The sequence below is a fragment of the Amaranthus tricolor genome, chromosome 10 (genome assembly GCF_026212465.1).
Source record: "Amaranthus tricolor cultivar Red isolate AtriRed21 chromosome 10, ASM2621246v1, whole genome shotgun sequence".
NCBI classification, from domain to species: Eukaryota; Viridiplantae; Streptophyta; class Magnoliopsida; order Caryophyllales; family Amaranthaceae; genus Amaranthus; species Amaranthus tricolor.
In genome coordinates, this window is record NC_080056.1 from 24,118,428 (window position 1) to 24,141,145 (window position 22,718).

Genomic DNA, 22,718 nt, shown 5'->3' on the forward strand with positions numbered 1-22,718 from the left:
AAAATGGATATTTTATAATGTATTAATTTAGTTTATAACTGAGTTGTAAATAATTGTATTACAGTTATATAATATTTTTAAATACTCTGATATTGGTTGCTGTGGTTGTCGAACCACAGGTCGGATTCAGCCCACACTTCTATAAGTCTTCCGCTGTGCTTTGTATACAATAAATATTTATTGTTTACGCTGGTTTGGGCTGTTTCAGTAAGGGTCTTCGTCCGGAGTTGTGGGCACATGTTAAGGTGAGTAAGAAAAGAAATAGAGCTGATGAAGTTTGTGGCCGTAAGAAGAAGATGAGTAATGACAAAGTTTATTTGCCTCCAGCTTGCTACACATTGTCCAAAGCAGAGAAGCGGACATTTTGTGAGTCTTTGTATGGCATTAAGGTTCCGTCTGGGTACTCATTCAACATGAATAGATTTGTGAGCATAAATGGTGAGCTGAAATTGGGAAGCATGAAATCTCACGATTGCCATGTAATGATGCAAATGTTCTTACCAATTGCAATTCGTGGAATACTGCCAAAACATGTGAGATATGCTATTACGGAGCTATATTCGTTCTTCAACACAATTTGTAGTAAAGTTCTTGATTTCTTTAAACTTGATGCACTTCAACTCGACATGATTGTAACTTTATGCAAGTTTGAGATGTATTTTCTACCTTCTTTCTTTGACATAATGGTTCATCTTATTGTCCATCTCGTTCGTGAGATCAAGTTTATGGGTCCAGTTTTTTTAAGGTGGTGTTATCCTTTTGAAAGACACATGGGTGTTTTACAAAACATGGTGAGGAATCCAGCACAACCCGAGGGGAGTATGATTCAAGGCACTGTGAGCGATGAGATTAGTAACTTTATAGCCGAGTATTTGGCCATGGCAAAGCCTATTGGACTTCCCACCTCTAGACATGAAGGAAGGCTTGAGGGAAAAGGAACAATTGGATCCAAATTGGTCACACCTCCTCGAGACAGCCTTCTGCAAGCACACTTGTATGTGTTGCATCATATTCCGGAAGTTCATCCTTTTTTGAGTGAGCATTTTGATATATTGCGCGCAAAACATCCTTCTAAAGGAGATAGGGCATTGATGCAGTTGTATAACAAGACGTTTATTAATTGGTTTCATAATCGAGTTATATGCGAAGAACTCAAGGGTGTATCCGAAATTGTTAAGTGGTTAGCTTTTGGTCCACGTGATGATGTCAACAAATATGAGGGTTACGATGTCAATGGCTTCACATTTTGGACTGAGGGTCAAGACAAGAAGTCATCTTATCTATAGAATAATGGGGTTTCTATTTTGGCGTCATCTACATTTTACGCGAGAGCAAAGGATCAAGCGTCGGTTGATGCTAAATTGGTATACTACGGGCGGGTACATGAAATAGGGAGCTTGACTACTCTACTTTCAATATTGGTCTTTTCAAATGTATGTGCGTAGATAATAATTGACGATGCATAAAAAATGACAACCCTTGTGGATTTACTCTTGTAGACTTAACTCGTTTGCGTGATAGTTAGGAGCCATTCATACTAGCCACACAAGCCAAGCAAGTATTCTACATTGTAGACCCGTCTGATAAAAAATGGTCTATTGTTGTACCGGGAAAAAGAAGCATCCTTGGTATAGGTGATGTTGAGGATGAGGAAGAATATGAAGCTTTTGAGACTCCCCTTCCTTCATCAATCCCAAATCATTGGATCAAGATGATGTAGATGTTGGTTATATGCGTGTAAATCACACGGAAGGAATACATTTGAATTAAGTGATTCACAAGGTATGAATTTAAAGCTTTTGATACTTTTTTTGGCACTTGGTTTTTTTGCATGAAACTTTGCGTAGAACACTATTTGTTATATATTATTGTGTTGAACGTATTAGAATTGTAAATCATAGTCATATTCTTAATATTACTTAGCCTATGTCCTAATATATTTCCATTCATACTCTTTCAGGTACTGATATACAATGCATCTATTTAGAGACAAAATTGTCCCCGAGATTGAGACCTCGGATAATGAGCATCGTAGTTACAACAGTGAAGAGGACCAAATTGTGAGGTACGAGCGTATGGCTGAAGACGCTCCACCAATTGACAATGATTTTGAGACTGAAGACGCCCCTCCAATGGATGCTCCCACTACCAGTAAGAAAAGAAAAGGGCGAGGTCCTACGAAAAACCTCAAAGTCACAGAACTCATGCATTTGGAATACAATGCATTGGTCAACCCTGCGGAAAATGGCGTAGGCAATATGGAAAACAAGTGGGCCTATGTATCCGCAAGATTTCCATATTGCACGCATGGAACGAGGTTCCAGAGGTTCTGAAGAACTCTCTATGGAATGATACTGTGGTAAGCAACTTTACTATTTTTACTCATTTAGTTTCATTTTAAAATTAATTTAATTGACAGTAATAAATATAACTTTTTTTGTAGAATCTTTTCCACATCGAGAGCGATGAGGACAAGAAGAATGTGTTTCTTTCAACTGTTGCTGAAAGATTCAGAGATTTCAAATCCAAGCTAGTAACTGGCTGGATTACGAAGAGGCGTGCCCGTAAGACCAAAAAGGTCAAAACGGGAAACAAAGGTAGAGAGCAAGCACCTTCGAAGATGCCCTACGAAATATGAGGTCACATATCGAAGAGGGATTGGGAGGCCTTTGTTGCCAAAAGAACAACTCCCATAGAAGTTGTAAGTATTTCATATTATATTATAGTTTTTGATTTGAATTTACTTTGTTTGCTTTAGTCATTAAACTAATACATGACATTCGATTTCTATTGATCAATTAGGAAAAGCGTGGTAAAGCTTCTGATTCTGCAAGAAAAAGGAAGTTTTACCATCGCTTGGGCCAAAAAACGTACGATGAGGTCCGAAAAGAGTGGGTGCATACGGGTTTATACCCCAATCAAAGTTCATGCACGCCCTCATCTACGACTACCTCCGCATCCGTGAATAATACTGCAGGAGATCGGGTGCGTGATTGGTATTGCGGGCTTCATTCCCGAGATGCAAATGGTAAATTTACCATTAATGATTCGGGAACGAAGAAAGTTGCTGATGTTGTGGTGAGTTTTGAAATAATTAATTATATTCTTGATTTGTTTTGTATTCTTTGGTTTTGATTTACTTACGAAGGACGTTCTCGCCAAACTAGCCGTCGTGTTTCAGAAGATGGGATCACCCATTGTTGACTTGGCGAACTTGATTGTCGAGGATCAGGAAAGTCAACATGGGGATCCTAATGCTTTGGTCGAGCTAACACCCGAGCCCATTACCCCCGTAGCACCCCAGCCCATTACTTTCCCTGAAGGGGAAAAACCCGCACCGGAGACCATAAACTCCGTTGCTCAAAATTCGGAGCCAACTCCGGAGCCAATGCTACAGGTACATAGTTTTTAAATATATAAGCACTTATTAATTTCAATTGCAACGCGTATTAATATTTTATTATGATGCTTATTATACTAAACGACACAATTTTTAGGAGACGACTCCTTGTTCTCTTTTGCTACCTCAGTTAGGTGTTGCTAGTGATGGCAACTTAACTGAGGTTGCACATGGTGTGGCCCAGCCAACCAAAGAGAGCCAAACAGTGCATTTTGATGCCTGTTACAAGTGGCCACATCAGTGTGACCGTGGAAACTATTGTAAAGGGGTTTGAAGATTTCTCACTCCCGGTTCCAATGCCAGAATGGAGCCTTGAGAAACTATCAGACGCCCTAGGTAGTTTCGTCACATGGCCATATGCTTGGGTCCGATTCACTAACATGGTAAGAATCATTTGTACCTTATTGATTTTTATTTTTTTAATTGCATGCTTACACTAATTTAATTGTATAAATTGAAATAGCAAAAGAGTCCACAGGGATCTTGGAGAGAGATCGGTTCCTCAGCAAAGGTGTCGACTGGGTCAAAATCGATGCCAAGCACTCCAATTTTGACTGATGCGGAGCTAAAAGATCTCTCTCAAGATTGCGAATGGCTGCACACTTGTGCATCTCGCATAAGTGAGGAGGACCCAATCATTCTAAACCTGCAGAAGGACCAATTCTGCTTTTTCAAAAGCCCATTTGTAATTATAGGTCCTAGTGACATTGGGTGAGAGGAGAGATGTTGAACGTAGCTAAAAGATCTCTCTCAAGATTGCAAATGGCTAAACACTATTTAGTATATAATATTGTGTTGAAGTGGTTAAAATTGAAAATCATTGTCATATGGTAGAAATTAAGTGTTAAGTAGCGATTTTAAAGGTTTTTAACCGTTTTTGGCACTTTTGCACATAAAGTAGCTCAAACTTGGTTTGTTTTGCACGAAACTTGGCACACAACACTATTTGGTATATATTATTGTGTTGAAGTGGTTAGAATTGAAAATCATTGTCATATGGTAGAAATTAGGCGTTAAGTTGCGATTTTATGCGTTTTTAAGCGTTTTTGGCACTTTTGCGCGTAAAGTAACTCAAACTTAGTTTGATTTGCACGAAACTTGGCATAAACCATTATTTGGTATATATTATTTTGTTGAAGTGGTTAGAATTGAAAATCATTGTCATATGGTAGAAATTAGGCGTTAAGTTGCGATTTTATGTGTTTTTAAGCATTTTTGGCACTTTTGCGCGTAAAGTAGCTCAAACATGGTTTGATTTGCACGAAACATGGCATACAACATGGTTTGGTATATATTATTGTGTTGAAGTGGTTAGAATTCAAAATAATTGTCATATGGTAGAAATTATGTGTTAAGTTGCGATTTTAAGCGTTTTTAAGCGTTTTTGGCACTTTTGCGCGTAAAGTAAAACTTGGTATGTTTTGCACGAAACTTGGCACACGAAACTTGGTATATATTATTGTGTGGAAGTTCTTAGAATTGAGAATTATAGTCCTATGCTAGAAATTACGTGTTAAGTTGCGATTTTGAAGGTTTTTAAACGTTTTTGGCACTAACATCTATTTTCTCTTAGTGCTTTCAACAACCTTCTACTTCCGTTGATTGCGGCTACTATACGCTGAAGTACATGGACGATATTATAAATCCGTGAAGGATTTTGGAGTCGATAATATAGATGTCGTAAGTATTTTTTAATTTTTTAATTATTAAAATTAGTAAAATCTAATGTTTATTAATCTTTTAATTTTATATTATATTATAGGTTTTTATACGACATTCCGAGGGAAACACGCTCTCTAAGAAGTGGAGAGATGCGCGAATTAAAAGACAAGATTGCCGCGTATCTTGCTAATTTTTGTTCTTGATAAATTGTAGTTAGTATAGATTTTTTAGGACTTTAATGTATATTTTATATATATATATATATATATATATATATATACATATATATATATATATATATGTATATATATATATATATATGTATATATATATATATATATATGTATATATATATATATATATGTATATATATATATATATATATGTGTATATATATATATATATATGTGTATATATATATATATATATATGTATATATATATATATATATATGTATATATATATATATATATGTATATATATATATATATATATATATATGTATATATATATATATATATATATGTATATATGTATATATATATATATATGTATATATATATATATATATATGTATATATATATATATATATATATATATATATACGTACATAATATTATATTATATATACGATCGAGAGTTTATTATTACAAAGAGATTATTGGTGATTATTTGTGAGTATCATTGGATTATTATTGGATTAATCATTGTTATTACATTGTAAATTATTACTGGATTATAATTAATATAAAACGACAAGAAAAAAAAAATACGAACTATTTGTTGCGGTCAGCCTCAAAACCGCAGCAAATAAGTATTTTTTTTTAAAAAAAAGTGAAAAAAAAATCTAAATCAGACAGACCAGGCTCCGCGCCACGCGTAACACTTCGCGGCCTGTGGAGTGCCTCCAAACCCAGAATAATTGCTGCGGTTATGCTATTGACCGCACCAAATACTACTCCTTATTTGCTGCGGTTTTATGCTGACCGCAGCAAATAATGCCCTTTCTTGCTACGGTTTTTAACCGCAGCATTTAAAATAGGCCATTTGCTGCTATCTCTATTGCTTGGGGCCAAAACCGCTGCAAATAATAGCTAAAAAACCGCAGCAAATGAGATTTTTTCCACTAGTGTATTATTGAAAGATACCACAATACCTTAGCCGAGGACCCTTTAGCATCCCGAGCCCGTTTACGCTTGTAACGCGATAACCCACAACTAGGACACTCTTCTAAGTTCTCATTTTCATTCCGATACAATACAAAATCATTCGAACACGCATAAATCTTTTGGTACTCTAAGCTGAAAGGTCATATGAGCTTTTTGGCATAATATGTTGACTTTGGAATTTCATTTCGATCAGGAAGCATCTCACCTAATGCTTCTCATAACATTGTGAAACTAGTGTCACTCCAATTGAACTTTGACTTAATGTTGAAAATTGTCAACATGACTGTTAGTTTGGTGAACTTTGTACATCTGGGGTACAAAGGCTTTTGAGAAGCCTCTCTCAACAAGTAAAAAACACAAGAACGTTTCCTAACTCATCCTCGACTCCCTCCATCATCTTATCAACTCGATCTACATGCTCATCGACATTCTCTTCATCTTGCTCATACCCATCAACACGATCTACATTCTCATTGAAATCCTCATTAACATCCACATTGACATCCTCAACAACACTTTTCTTTGTAAACTCCGTCCTCACTATGCAAAATCAAACATGATATTCAAGCCTAAACTCACGTCGAAGAATGTTCTCCCTAAGGATATCGAAAGTATTTTACCTTTGATACATTGCCACACTTGACACATGGGCAATGGAAACCAACTCCTCCGTCCTAACTTGATGTTCAACGGCAATACTACAGAATTCTAATGCCCCATCAAGAAATTCTGACGATTCAATGCTTCCATACATCTAAGAATGATCTTTTGTCATCCTAAGTGTGATAAATTAATTCAAAACAAAATTAATAATCATTTTTTAACATATATACTTATTTATACCAAACATATTTAGCCCTAAAAATATATACTTATTTATACCAAATATATTTAACCCTAAATATACATACTTCATATTCTAATTTTACATAAGCACTACATTGTATTCTATAATAAAATCATGTAGAATAATTAACATTGTATACTTCATACTTCATATACTTCATATTCTAAATCTATATAACCAAACATATTCTAATTCTGTACTTCATACTTCATACTTCATACTTCAATATTAACCACTACGTTGTAAATAAAATCATATTCAAAATATAAATAAAAAAATTAAATCATTTAACCCTAAAATGTATTCTAATTCTAACCATTGAAAACTTAAGTATAATAAATAACCACATTTTTAACAAAATACACAAATAATTAACAAATTAATTACATAAACTTGAAAAATGTAAAAATTCACAAATAATTGATATCTTTAGCACTTACAAGTAAAACAATAAAAATATGAACTTGCAAATTAACAGAATAAATAGAAATTACCTTGATTTCATGGGTTATGTAATCTACAATGAAAAACAAAAACAAAATTAGTATAAAAGAATTAGCCCTAAATTTTGAGTGTTTTGAATAGCTTGCAAAACTTAAAGGTTTAAGAAATTAAAAGAGAAATTAGACCTTAATTTTGTGGGTTTTGAAGATGAACAAGACCAAATTCTTAAAGGTTTCAAAGGGTTTTGAAGAACAATAAAATGTCGTGCGTTTTGAAGATGAATAGTAGAGCAGAGCAGCTTTGTGAATAGTAGAGCTTCGTGTGCGAAAAGAAGATGATGAACAGAGCAGCTTTGTGGGTTTATGAACAGTAGAGCTTCGTCGAAGAAGAAGATGAACAAGAGATGAAATAGTAGCTTGTTCGTGGGTTTATGAAAGTATAATAGAGCTTTGTGGGTTTATGAACGTTAAAAGACGGGTTTTTAATTAAAAATAACACTTTATGCTGCGGGCTATGTGGAACCGGAGCATTTGTAAGATTATTTGTTGTGGTTCTTTAGGAACCACAGTATATATTCAACATTTTTGAATTTGCAATTTTTTTAAACAGTTATGTGCTGCGGTTCTTGGAAAACCGCAGCATATGCTCCATATTTTTTTTCCTAATTATTTTATGCTGCGTCTATTATATAACCGCAAAATATGTTACGCAACAGATCTGGTTTTTTTCACTAGTGTGGGCAGAAACATAGTTTTTAGCGGGCACCCGTTGACTCGCTATTAAAGAGGGAATTTTTTTTAAGGGTTTCAAATGGACCCTGCTGATGAAACTCAACTGTAAGTAGCATGATATATATCAATAATGGGAAATGGGATATAGAAGTATATGTGATTTAGTGATATAAAAGTATAGCAGTAGAATAAAATAACAAATGTCACCAATAAATTTCCAGTACCTATAACTCCAATTTCTTCAAATACAAGATTATTTAATTAAGGGATATTATCAATGGTACCCCCCAACTATATCGCTAGTTACAACCGTGACACTATTATACTTTTTTCCATTAAATGCCCGTTAAATGTTACAAAAAACCAACCATGGTTACTTTCTAATTCATTTGCTTTCCCTCTTCCTTTTTCCTCCTAACCCGTACTTGCTTACTCTGTCTTCATCATCATCTTCTTGGGTTGATTACGCCATTGCTAAAGCTTCATCTTCCTCATTGCTGCTTTTCTTGACGTTGATAAGTTCCCTAATCTTTCCTCATTTTTTTCTGTAGATTCAAGATGTTGGGTTGTTTGAGTTATTGGTCTAAATGTCGAGTATAATGTCGCATTTTTTTTTATTTTATCGTCTTAAATGTTGCGATCATTAGGGTTTTTTCTTGAATTATGTGGTTTAAAAGTGTTCTGAGTCGTTTATGTAAAAAATAAACCCTAAAAATTAGGGCTTTTTTAAATTTTGAATGTTTTGGGCATTGGATGATTGATGTTAGATTCATTTTTTTATTTTTTGTGTTAATAGATTTTAAATGGATGATAGTGTGGTGTTGAAATTTTTGTACAAGGGTAAAGAGACAGAAGTTTTTGTTGAAGATGTCGACCTAGTTAGGCCCAAATTTCTTGTTTTGAGAAGGAGTAGCAGACATGTTGAGATAAACCCACCATCCCCTGGCAACATCAATGATGTTATCATTGAAAATGCTGAGTTATTGAATGAGATGAACCCAGCTGATGAAGTTAATGATGAAGCAAATGATAGTATCTAGAGTCAAGGTAATGATGAAGGTAATGTGGAGAAGACAACACCAAAGAAAACACAAAAGAAAACTCTAAACAAAACCCCAAAGACAACTGCTAAAAAAAATTCTAGTTTGAATAAATAAATCCCAAACACCACTATGAAAAGAAAGGGAATTAAGAAGGCAGTTATTAGAAACTCTGCAAGACTAATGCAACAGAATAAGGAGGCTACTGCTGCATCTGGAACACGATCCTTGCTCAATGAGAGTGATGAAGAATCTTTCAGTCCAACCATGTCATTCCATAGTAGTGATAGTGATAATGTGTCTTTGGTTGATAGTGGTGAAGAGGCTGAGGTAGAGGATGGAATTAGGATGGAAGATGTTGATGCAGGTCATTTTGATCCATTTGAAGGACCAGTTTGGGATGATCAATGTGATGACTTTGATAATAATTTGACTAAGTTGTATAAGAAAGGGGAATTATACACAGACAAAGGTTTTGGGAACATTATGATTAAGGAGTGGCAATTGTTTACAGATAAGCAACATTTGAGGGATGTGATTAGGGATTATTGCATACAATCTGGTTTTTCAGTGATTGTTGATAAAGTAAATTGTGAGTGGAGATTGCATGCTTCTAGGCTGCCTGATGGTGTTACTTGGGCTATCAAAAAAATTCAAAATGCTAAACACACATGCTTGGGGTTAGAAACCAAAAACTCTATGGTAACAGTGAAGTGGGCATGCTATGCCTTACTAGAGGACATAAGGGCTAATAATGACATCCCAGGTAAGGCTTTGAATGAGCTTTTGTGGTCCAGATATGGTGTTGAAATGGCACAAACAAGCTTGTATAGGGTGAGGAACATGGCCTTGAGTATCATTAATGGTGGGAATGATACATCATATAGTGCATTGCCATCTTATTGTGATGTTATCAAATCAAAAAAGAGGGTTCATATGCAAATTGTGCTTGGTATCCCCCTACACATCCTGATAGACCCCTAGTATTTATGAGCATTTTTGTATCTTTCAAGGTATCTCTGGATGCCCTTTTTTCTGGTTGTAGAAGTGTTATTAGAGTGGATGGGGCTCATTTAAAGGGTAATTATGGTGGTGTTTTGTTATCTGCAATTGCCCTTGATGGCAACAATGAAATGTTTCCAGTGGCATGGGTATTGTTTCATGTGAAGATGAAGAGAGTCGGAAGTTCTTAATTTGGCGTCTTAAACATGTACTTGCACCAAGTAACAGGGGAGACAATTGGTGAATAATATCTGACAAGCAGAAGGTAAGAACACTTGTTACTTAGTATTTCATTGATTATGCATAATCTTCTAAACCTAATCTTAATATGTTGTTTTCAAATGTAGGGAATTGACAAGGCTCTCAATGATTTGTGGCCTAAGGTGCAAAGAAGGTATTGTTGCAGACACCTTAGTGCCAACTGGAAGAAGTGTTTTCCTGGACCTAAGTTATGGCAACTGTTTTGGCTAGCATGTGGGGCCTTCTCAACCTTCACATTTGCAAAGGCCATGAATGAGATTGAAAAAAACAAACCTGAAACAAGGAAATGGCCTGCTGATTTGGGTCCACATGAGAGATGGACAAAACATAAATTTGATCCTGAATTGAAGTGTGACATTAACAAGACAAATTTTTTGGAAAGCTTCAATGCAACCCTAGGAACTGACAGGTGCAAGACAGTGTTAAGTTTGTTAGAGGTAATTAGGAGAGTGACAATGGTTAGGTTAGCTGCAAGGAGGTAGAAGTGTGAAGATTGGGAGAGGCTGTGTCCAAACTTGTGAAGAGAGTTTAAGTATTGTGCAATGAGAGTAGGTCTTGCAGGGCTTTCATATTTAGTCCAGAGGAGTATGCGGTGGTGGAGGGTAAATCAACTCTATCTGTCAGTTTGAACCAACACACATGCCTTTGCAATGTGTGGCAACTCACTTGCATACCATATAGGCATGCAATGAGAGCCATTCTTCATGAAGGTCTTGATCCACAATCATTGGTTCATGATTGGTATTCAGTAGAGAAATATAAGTTGGCCTATCGTCACAGCATTAAACCTATCTCTGACCAGGATAATTGGCCAGCTACTGAACACCCTACTATACTACCTCTTGTGCTCAAAAGAGGTGTTTGTAGGCCTTATAGGAACAGAAAGAGAGGTGATGATGAAGAGAGGAAGGGAAAGAGGATCAAGACAATAAAATGTGGAAGTGAGGAGATTTTGGTCACAACAAGGCCACTTGCAAGGGAGGGGCAACAAAAAAACAAAAGGCAGCAAGAAACACTGATGATGCTTAAACTTCCAAGAGCAACGGAACGTCAGTAGTAAAGCAGAAGGCATCATCAAAGAAGGGAAAGAGCAAAGCAAATTGAATAGTATTTGTGTTATGTGATTGTAATTACTTAACTTTTGACTTAATTAGGATGAACAGTAGATTAATCCTCTTGCGATTATAATTACTAATCCTCTTTTGTATAAGTAATGTATGATTATGGATGAACAGCAGCTTAATTCTCATATGAACAGTAGTAATGTATGATTATGTGTTATGATTATGAATTATGTATGATTATGGATGAACAGCTCAAACTTGGTATGCATATTGGTAATGAACATGTGCTTTTGGAAAGAAAGATAAAGTACAATCTTACTTTTACATGGCAAGAACCAACATAATACCTAAGCTTACATAGATAGAAACTATTTTAAGGCTTATAATCTTACTTTACAATCGCAAGAAAAACCAATATTTGGTAGAACATTACAACAAATTTCATGAAAACCAGAACCTTAAGTAAGCTATCAACCTTCTTGGACAACCCTTCAACAGTAGCTTTGAGTTTATTAAATTGTTCGCCATTCAACATTACAGGAGCAGCTCCTTGTACCTCTGGAGGTGCAGCTTCCTCAATGTTTTCCTTCAAATCAACATCATAACCCCCTTCAAATGCTTGGCACGACATACATTTGTAGTAGATTCTTTCCAGATTGTTAATTGAACCCGAAACCCTAATATCATAGAACTTTGTTGGGTCATAGTAATATTTCTTTAACCTTACTCAGCTATCACCAACTTCAATGGAATTAACGTTAGGGCTTCCATGTCATCTTTTGGTAGTACCGGAATACACCTTACCGCAGAATGATGAGTTCCTTGAGGAAGCAGCCATGGAAGGAGAGAAGGAAGAGGAGAGGGAAAAGGGAAGAAGAAGATACGTGTGTTTGAAGTGATGCACCTGGGTATATAAAGAATTAGAAACTAACCATGGTTAGGTTAAATTCAATATTTAACGGGCATTTAACGAAAAAAAGTACAATAGTGTCACGGTTGTAATTAGCGATATAGTTTGGGGGGTACCATTTGGAATTAACGGGGGTACCATTGATAAATTGCTATAATACAAGGGTACCATTGATAATATCCCTTTAATTTATTGTGATCTTTTAGTACAACGCCTCAAAAATTATGCCAAAAAATAACACAAACAAAATCGGGTACCCGGTGTCTCGACCTGATTTATAAATTAAGCTGGAACATGGGCCGTTAAAATAGGTACTCAACTATCCGGGTACCTAAAATGCCAGGTACCTGATAATGAACACCCCTACTTAGTGCCATTTAATTAAAATACCACTAAAGCATAGTTATAGTGGCATTTATAGGGACATTTATTGTTTTTTTTTTTGTTACTAAATCCACAAAAAGCAAATAAGAAAATAAGTAATTCCATTTTTATATTTAAGATGCATTTCATATGATTTTCTTATATTTTAGGATATTAGTATTTTATTATAAATTTAAATAATTGATACTATACATAAATCTACTTTAAAGATAAATGTACATACAAAAATCTATTATACCATATTTGGGAACAATGATTTCATTGGTAAATTTGGAATTGGCTCAATCTTTTTGTTTGGCAAATCAAAAAATTTTAAATTTGGATTTAGATCAAATTCCACCATAATTTTTAAAATAGTTAAAGTTGAGATTTGAGAATAACTGTCCAAACCTTGTCATTCTAAAATTCTTCATCTATGATTTCATAATTGAAATCCATATTTTGAAAATATTTTGAAATGAAATACTTGTTCCGAAGCACCACATTAGGTGTTTCTTTCTCTCTACTACTTTTTTTTACCCAATCCTTAAACTTGGTCACCCTTTCATTATATCGCCACCCATTTTTTAATAAAATTACTAAAATGCTCTTTAATCTATTTATAATTATAAAATCAACTATTATTATTATTAAACTAAATTTATTGATAATAATTAAATTTAAATAAAAACTATTAATTTTTAAAAAAATAATTTTTTGAAATTGAAAAATAAACCTAATCACACGTTTTGTGTTGAAATTTGATACATAATCACTCTTTTGGCTGAAACTTTTGATAGGAAAATCATGTTACTGTAATATTTGCGGCACTAGAACCTAAACTTCAAGATATTTCCAATGATATATTATATGCCCAACTCTGATAACCGAGCGAGAAATGACGATCGTTTAAAGTTTATTTGTGCTGAAATTTGATACATGTTCAATCTGTTGGCAATAACGTTTTATAGAAAAATCTTATCAATGAAAGGTTTACGGCATTAGAAATTAGACTTCAAGAGCTTTCCAACGACATATTATATGGCCAATTCTGACAATCGAGCGAGAAATAACGGCCGTTTAAAAAAATTTGCAGTGATTTCTAACATTCAGTCACGCGCGATTGGACCACAGTATGGTCGCATAAAACGCGCGATTGGACCGCGGTGGAGTCGCGCGTTTTACGCGACCATACCGTAGTTCGGTTGCACGCGACTGAATGTTAGAAATCACTGTAAACTTTAAACGGTTGTCATTTCTCGCTCGATTGTCAAAATTGGGCATATAATATGTCGTTAGAAACTCTTGAAGTCTATTTTTTAATGCCGCAAACGTTGTATTAATACAATTTTTTTATAAAAAGTTATACCCAAAAGATTGAACATGTTTGAAATTTCAATACAAACAAATTTTAAACGATCTTGAAGTTATAGCCAAAAGAGTGAACATGTATCAAATTTTAACACAATCATATTGATTCCGCAATCATATTGATGCTCATTCTAGTTGGCCATTGTAATTCGATTTTTAGTTTTAACTTGTTTTAGTTTAATGAGTGTTCGGAGAGAGTTTTTTAAAGAGATGTTAGAAATTGAAGGTTTGAAAAGTAATCAGAAGTAATCTTGAAAATTCAATATATAAGGGGTGACAATAAAATAAAAAAGTGGCAAAGTTTAATAATGCCTTTTTTAAAGCAAAATCTTTTTTTTTTATTCATTTTCACCTAAAACTTGTTAGATCCTTTCTCTCTCATTTTGTTTTTCTTTTTTTTTTCACTCCGAAATTCCAAAAGATTATCCATTTAAATTCAGTTGAAGAAATTGAAGCTATGAATCACTCAATATTGTAAAAAGTATCAAATATTCTGAAATTGAACCTATCATTATCATCGAAAATCATCAAACATTCCAGCTACGATTGTGTTTTAGGTATTGACCATCAATTCTAGCAATTCGTCACTCACAATCATACTACTGAACTGAAGTATCAAAGGTCAAGGCCTGTACAGAGGAGATGCAAGAACAAAACAGCACACTGGATTTGACCTCTACGCCAAATGCATGTGAGACACAAAGGACTACCATGGATACGCCTCAACAATCACTCATGGAGCCAAGAACATATGACCAAAGCAAGGGAACCCAACTCGCCACGAAATCCAGCAGCAAGAGCTCAACAGGTCAGACAGAACCAGAAAACAGAGCAACAAAGTGGCCTGTCGAACAGCTGACCTTGATGAACCGCCTGAACTCAGACCGGAAACACTTGGACCGGAAGGAAGGCTGGAATGGCATCTCACCACATGGGCCAAGCCACCAAGGGCCAAGGGTGCTGTTAATAGTGCACCAGGAAGTCTGTGGAACAAGCTAAAGGAGGGTCAGTCACCAGTCTATAAAAGTCAGGAAATCGACTAAGTGTTGAGCTTCTGAATATGTTTTTGTTTTGTTTAGTTAATCCACGTGTATTAGTTGGTTGTTTTGTAACGGCTAGTTTAGTTCCCAAAGCCTATAAATACATGGGCTCTCAATGTAATCCATACGCTTGAACATTGTTGAATATCAATAATACTTGAAGTATTTCAGAAAAGTATTTTCTGAGTTTGAAGTTTGTTTGCAAACTTCTTCACAGAGGTTGTGGAGCAACGTCTGGCCGGAGGGAAGATAAACTACGGAGTGGTTTTGAATCCTAAGGGCACATTGCAATCAAGGGCTGGAAGTCCTTGCATTGTACTTACCATAGGAAGATCATACAAGGGTGGCAACGTTCGTCAATCACCACCATCAGAAAAACAAGAAGTCTTTTCTTTATATGATTTGTGCGTCTGAATGTCTGTTTGATGAATAATTTGGGATTGTGAGTGTATCATTGATTGAAGTTGTGGAACAACATTGATCTTGGCATAACAAAGTCTATAATCAGCCTTTGTTACGCATCAAATTGGTATCAGAGCCCAGACACGAATTGGGCAAAGGTAGCACATATTAGCATTCTGAGGAAAGAGGTTTCATTGTTTTCTGGGTTTGTCAAGGAAGAAGCGTCGGGCGATTTCGAAGCATCGTGGAAAAATTTCAATCACCATTGATTCCACGACACACAGGGAGTGATTCCTCCTATACATTTCGTTTGTCATAACAATTGTTTACATAATTTCTTTTGTTCAGACATAAACACACACGAAATTTCTGGATTTGTTGATTCTTGCATTTGTTGATTTTCGCATACATTTCATAAACATCATTTGTTGTGCATTGCTGGTATTATAGCTATCTCTGGTCGAGTGGATATGACCATGGAGGAAAGATTTGGGATATTAGAAGAAAATATGAGATTAGTCATGCAAACTCTGAATCAATTAAGGATCGACAACCAACAGGATAGAACACCAAACCCTAATTGGCGACCCTACGAAGATAGAACGGTTAAAATTGATATTCCTGAATTCGATGGACATTCCTATCACCCTGGGAAATATCTTGAATGGGAAGATCGAATGGACAATTACTTTGAATTCAAGAACACGCCCCCAGACCAACAGTACAAACTAGCTAAGGTTAAGTTGATTAAATCGGCTGCCATATGGCTCGAGGGAGTGCAGAAACGTAGAGTCAGGGAAGAGAGGGGTAGGATTAATTCTTGGACCAAACTCAAGAAGCACATGAGAAGGAAGTATGTCCCAACTACCTACAAACAGCAGCAGTATGTTCAGTTCAGTGCTTTAACCCAAGGAAACTGACCTGTGCAAGAATACATCCATGAATGGGATAGGCTAAGTGTTCTTTGTGACATTAATGATCCTGAGGAGTTGAGAGTGAGCAAGTTTATAGCAGGATTGAGGGAGAACGTTAGACACCAATTGGTGATTACACCCGACTTGACAGTGCACTCAGCAGGGCTACAAGCCATTGAGCTGGAAAGGATTGCTAACAGATTCACCCACGCACCAAGGCAGCCTAGTAAAACCTACACACCCAGGAACCTAAGAACCACACCTGCACCTAAGAAAGACCAGCAGAATAGTGGGCAAAGGACTAACATAGTGAGAGGAGACCCACCTACAAACCCCAAAGATGTAGTATGCTTTAAATGCAATGGGAGAGGACACTACAAAAGAGATTGTCCTAATGCTAGGGCTTTCACTATGAGAGAGTGGAATGACATTAGGCAAGATACTAGGCCAAAGAAGATTTTAGTTGCTAAGAATGGTCAGGAAGAGGAGATGTACCCTCCAAATTTGAGTGATGATGATGGCACCTACTTAGAGGATGAGGAAGGAAATAGGCGCAGGTTTGAGGGAGACACAGAGGAGGAGGAAGATGAGGATGTAGAGAGAGTGTTACCTGAGGAAGAACACCGTAGCTTGGTCATTAGAAGAAGTTTCCACACCACACCCATAGCAAGGAAGTCTGACCAAAGGGAAAACATATTCCAAACTAAATGCAAAGTGCAGGGGAAGGTTTGTGATCTCATTATCGATAGTGGAAGTGAGTCCAACTGTGTGAGCAGATAGCTGGTAGATGAACTACACCTAGACACCAAGCCCCACCCTCATCCATACAAGATGAAGTGGTTGGACAACAAAGCTAGTGGGTCAGTGAGTAGGCAATGTTTGGTGAACCTAACCTTAGGGTCATATACTGATGAGGTTCTGTGTGACGTGCTTGAGATGGAGGCTTGCCATTTACTATTAGGTAGACCTTGGCAATATGACAAAAAAACCTCACACAATGGTTACACTAATACTTACACCCTTAAGCATAATGGGAAGAAGAAGGAGCTAGTACCTCTGCCCCCACACCAAACTGTACCCCCCAAACCATCCAAAACACCCATACACTTGATGACCAGGAGAGAGTGTGAAAGGGAGATTGAAGGAAAAGGAGAATCATACCTGTTGATCACTAAGGAAGTCCAGAATACCACACCTATACCACCTGAATTACAGGGACTGTTAGAACAATTCAGTGATGTTTTTCCAAATGATCTACCACCTGGACTCCTACCCGTGAGAGGGGTTGAACATCAGATTGACTTAATTCCAGGGGCTAGCCTACCTAACAAACCTGCCTACAGAACCAACCCCATGGAGACTAAGGAATTACAGAGACAGGTTGAGGAGTTAATACACAGGGGCTATGTGAGAGAGAGCTTAAGTTCATGTGCTGTACCAACTTTGCTGGTTCCAAAAAAAGATGGTACATGGCGGATGTGCATTGATAGTCGTACTATGAATAATATTACCATTAAATATAGGTTTCCAATACCTAGAATTGAGGATCTTCTTGATGAGCTAGCTGGTTCAGAATGGTTTAGCAAGATAGACCTGCGTAGTGGATACCACCAAATCCGAATGAAAGAAGGAGATGAGTGGAAAACCGCATTCAAAACCAAGTACCAAGACACCAAAAGTAGTATATACTACAATTGTTTTCATCCCTAATATGAATTCTACTTCATCCAAATTCAATTCACCAATACTATTACCCATAACAAATTTTAATTAATTCATGTTCAATTCACCATTACTACTCTTACTCATAACAAAAATGATAATTATAGTGCCTAAGAACTACTAATAATCTTTCCAACAACCACAGGAGGTTCAGAGCATGTTCAACATGTTCGACCGCACAGGGCCCCTTAAAATTGAGAGTCTCAATATTAAATTACGTAGGATATGTTAAGTGTTTAAAGATATAAAGTTGTTATAAAAATATTCTAATTATTATTATTGCACAAGGCCTTTAAAAAATTTATCAATTTTTGCTCTACCCCTGCCAACAACACTTACAACAATGAAGACCAAACCTAAATTTCAATAACATCATCAACAAAATTGTTTGTGTACTTTAATATCGTTGAAACACATCTTGAATACACTATTTAATCCTTATTCTCAATCCCAATCCAAAAACTAAATTAAAACATTCTTGAATCATAATTTTAACTCTTACCGCAACTCAATATACTTCATTCAAATTACTAAAGAGAAAACATGAAATTAATTACTGAAAACAAAGAAATAATGAGTAGCTCACAAGGATGAGATGGGAGCAAGGAGAGGAGAACCACCCCAAAGCCATTGTGGGCGGTGGTGCGTCTTGCGGTTGGGGCTGATCGGCAAACCATTCCAAATTCATCTGTTTCGTCTAACATAAAGTCACATAATTCATAAGTTTGACATTTTAATACTATTAAAAGCTTGTTGTTTTATGGTTAAAAAAAGTTTTATGAGCTATTCTTCTCTTTTTTTTATTACCTCATATTTTTATGTTGAATTGTTATCTTGCTTTATTAAATGAGTTATTGAATTGATGTTGGATGGGTAAAAGTTGATTGCGCTTCATTTGAGCAAATGATGGTTTAGAAGCATTATTCTTAGATAATCTTGATTTTGAAGTTGATTAGAGTTGTTATGGATAATTTTCGGTTGACTTGTTATTGTCGTTATTGAAATTATGAGTATTATTACGATTCTTAAAATAATCAGTAATTCTATCTATAAACTTAATATAGATAATAATACTAAACACTAGTGAAAAATAATCTAATCTGCTATGTGACATATGCTGCGGTTTTTTGAAGACGCGGTATAAAATAGGATGAAAAAACGAGGGAAAATAAAAATTACATTATATGTTGCGATTTTCAAAGAACCGCATCATACAGTGTAATTTTTGTTTTTTCAAAAAACAAAAAGTACACTATGTGTTGCGGTTCTTTGAAACCGCAACATATAATGTAATTTTTATTTTTTTTAAAAAAAATGCGCCTCCTTAAAAACCCAACATATTACTGCCTTCTTCAATACGATAAGCAATTCAAGCTATTGTTTTATTGTTCTTCTTCAAAAACTCCCCTAAAACCCAAGATAAGCAAGCCTTCTTCAACGCATTCTTCTTGTTCTTCATCTTCTTCAACCTTCTTCTTGCTTTTCATCTTCTTAAACCTTCGTCTACCTTTAACTTTTCAAACCCTCGAAAATTATTATTGTGTTCATCTTCGAAAAACCTGGCAAATTTGTTGTTGTGTTCTTCTCTTTTAGGTATAATTTTTGATTTTAATTTCTTCAACCTTTAACTTCTTCAAAACTTCATGGTATTTTAGGATTTAGTTTCTCTTTGAATGATTGTATACTAATTTTATTTTTGTTTTTCCATTGTAGGTTAAATAACATAACTCCATATTAGAGCACACAATTATCATTAAAATACAAGATAATTTCTTTTCATATATATTTTTATTTGTATTTGAATGTAATTTACTTATGTGAAGTTTTTGTTTGTGAGTTTAACATTTTTTTCAAGTTGATGTTATTAATTTATTAATTATTTTAATTTATGTGTATTTTGTTAAATATGTGGTTTGTTGTTGTACATATGTTTTTAATTATTAGAATTAGAATCCACATATTTTTAGGCTTAAATGATTTTATTTTATTATATATATTTTGAAAATTATTTTATTTTACAATGTAGTGCTTATATTAAAGTATGAAATTTTTTCACGTTTATATTATAAGTTTGTTAATTCTTTGATTTATGTGTGTGTGTTTTTAAGAATATGTTTGATTATTAAAATATAGATAATTTGAACAATTTAAATAATTTGAAGAATATATTTAGGGTTAAATATCTTTGATATAAATAAGTATACTTTTTTAGGGCTAAATATGTTTGGTATAAATAAGTATACTTTTTAGGGTTAAATATGTTTGGTATAAATAATTAAGTATATATGTTTAAAAATGATTATTAAATTTATTTTTAGTTAATCACACTTATGATGACAAAAGATCGTTCTTGGATGTATGGTAGCATTGAATCGTCAAAATTTTTTGATAGGGTATTAGAATTTTGAAGTATTGCCATTGAACAACAAGTTAGGACGGGGGAGTTGGTTTTTATTGCCCATGTGTCAAGCGTAGAAATGTATCGAAAGTAAATAGTGTTGATATCCTCAGGGAGCACATACTTCGACGTGGGTCTATGCCTTAATATCATGTTTGGGTTTGGCATGTCGAGGAGAGAATTTACAAAGAAAAAAGTATTGTTGAGGATGTCAATGAGGATGTAGATCATGTTGATGGGTATGAGATAGATGGAGAGAATGTCGATGAGGATGTAGATCGTGTTGATGAGATGATGAAGGGGGTTGAGGATGAGTTAGGAAAATGTCCGCGTATTTTTAAGTTATTAATAGAAGCTTCTTAAAAGCCTTTGTACCCTGGATGTACAAAGTTCACCAAACTAACAGTTGAAACTGTATTTTGTGATACAGGGCATGTGCAAAAGGGGGTGAAGACCAACTGTGGAAAAAAGAATCAATCTTTTTGAAGCTTCCATATTGGAGAGATCTACATGTTAGGCATGGTCTTGACGATATGCATATAGAGAAAAATGTGTGCGACACTCATGAACATTCGAGCTAAGACAAAGGATGTTAAGGCCGTGCAATATTATTTAGATTGTAAGGGTCTTCGTCCGGGGTTGTGGCCACAGGTTATGGTGAGTTAGAAAAGAAATATGTGGCAGTGACAAGGGAAAGGGCAGTAAGAAGAAGATGAGTAATGCTAAAAATTATTTGCCTCCAGCTTGCTACACATTGTCCAAGGTAGAGAAGCAGGCATTTTGTGAGTCTTTGTATGAAATTAAGGATCCGTCTGGGTACTCATCCAATATGAAAAGATTTGTGACCCTAAATGGTAAGTTGAAGTTGGGAAGCATGAAATCTCACGATTTCCATGTAATGATGCAAGTATTCTTACCAATTACAATCCGTGGAATTTTGCAAACAGATGTGAAATATGCTATTACCGAGCTATGTTCGTTCTTCAACCCAATTTGTAGTAAAGTGCTTTATCTGTTTAAACTTGATGCTCTTCAAGTCGACGTGATTGTAACGTTATGTAAGTTTGAGATGTATTTTCCACCTTCTTTTTTTGACATAATAGTTTATTTTATTGTCCATCTTGTTTGTGAAATCAAGCTTCTAGGTCAAGTTTTTTTAAGGTGGTGTTATCCTTTTGAAACACACATAGGAGTTTTACAAAACAAAGTGAGGATTCCACCTTAACCCAAGGGGTGTATGATTTAAGGTACTGTGAGCAATGAGATTCGTAACTTTATAGCTAAGTATATGGACATAGCAAAGCCTATTGATTTCCTACCTCTCAACATGAAGGAAAGCTTGAGGGAAAAGCAACAATTGGCTTCAAATCAATCACACCTCCTCGACAGTCTTCTACAAGCACACTTGTATGTGTTGCATCATATTACAGAAGTCCATCATTTTTTGAATTAGCATTTTGATATATTGCGTGCCAAATATCCTTCTAAAGAGGATAGCGCATTGATGCAGTTGTATAATAAGATATTTATTGATTGGTCTCATAATCGAGTAATATGTGAAGAATTCAAAGGTGTATCTAAATGTAACGGTCCGTTTTAAGTGACCCGAAAATCCATATAAAAATACAAATTCCGGTTCACTCTTTGGAATTTAGAGAAGACTTTTCTATAGGATCGTCAACGTTCCGTCGATAAAGAAATATAGCTAAAACAGAAAACAGTATCAACGTGAAAGAAAAAAAGTCAGTGGAAGCTCTAACGTACAACTCGAGAGCCTAAAGGCCTCTAGACGAACTAATTGAAATAAGCGTAAGCGAAAAGAAAACTACACTATCTCCTGTTACATAAGTACGGAGTTTCTTTCTACTCATAATCCAATACAAAAAGGTAAAAGCATAGTCTTGATGATTACGGGTTCTAAGTCGAGACCTCACTCCAGACCCCACCTGCAATCAACCTACTAGTCGTCGTATGACA

At 35.2% G+C, this 22,718-nt stretch overlaps 1 protein-coding gene and 1 long non-coding RNA gene across 2 annotated transcripts; both read left to right on the plus strand.

The window, feature by feature from the left end:
- The first annotated feature begins 2,503 nt into the window (after positions 1–2,503).
- Positions 2,504–5,286, plus strand: LOC130825349 (uncharacterized). Its single transcript, XR_009046875.1, has 4 exons — positions 2,504–2,701; positions 2,803–3,397; positions 4,974–5,080; positions 5,163–5,286. It is a non-coding gene; the product is annotated as an uncharacterized LOC130825349 (long non-coding RNA).
- A 4,140-nt stretch (positions 5,287–9,426) lies between these two features.
- On the plus strand, positions 9,427–11,614 carry LOC130824991 (uncharacterized). The gene is made up of 4 exons (XM_057690017.1): positions 9,427–10,224; positions 10,308–10,445; positions 10,644–10,966; positions 11,110–11,614. Exons 1-4 carry the CDS (start codon positions 9,427–9,429, stop codon positions 11,612–11,614), a joined length of 1,764 nt encoding a protein of 587 aa, XP_057546000.1.
- The last annotated feature ends 11,104 nt before the right edge of the window (positions 11,615–22,718 follow it).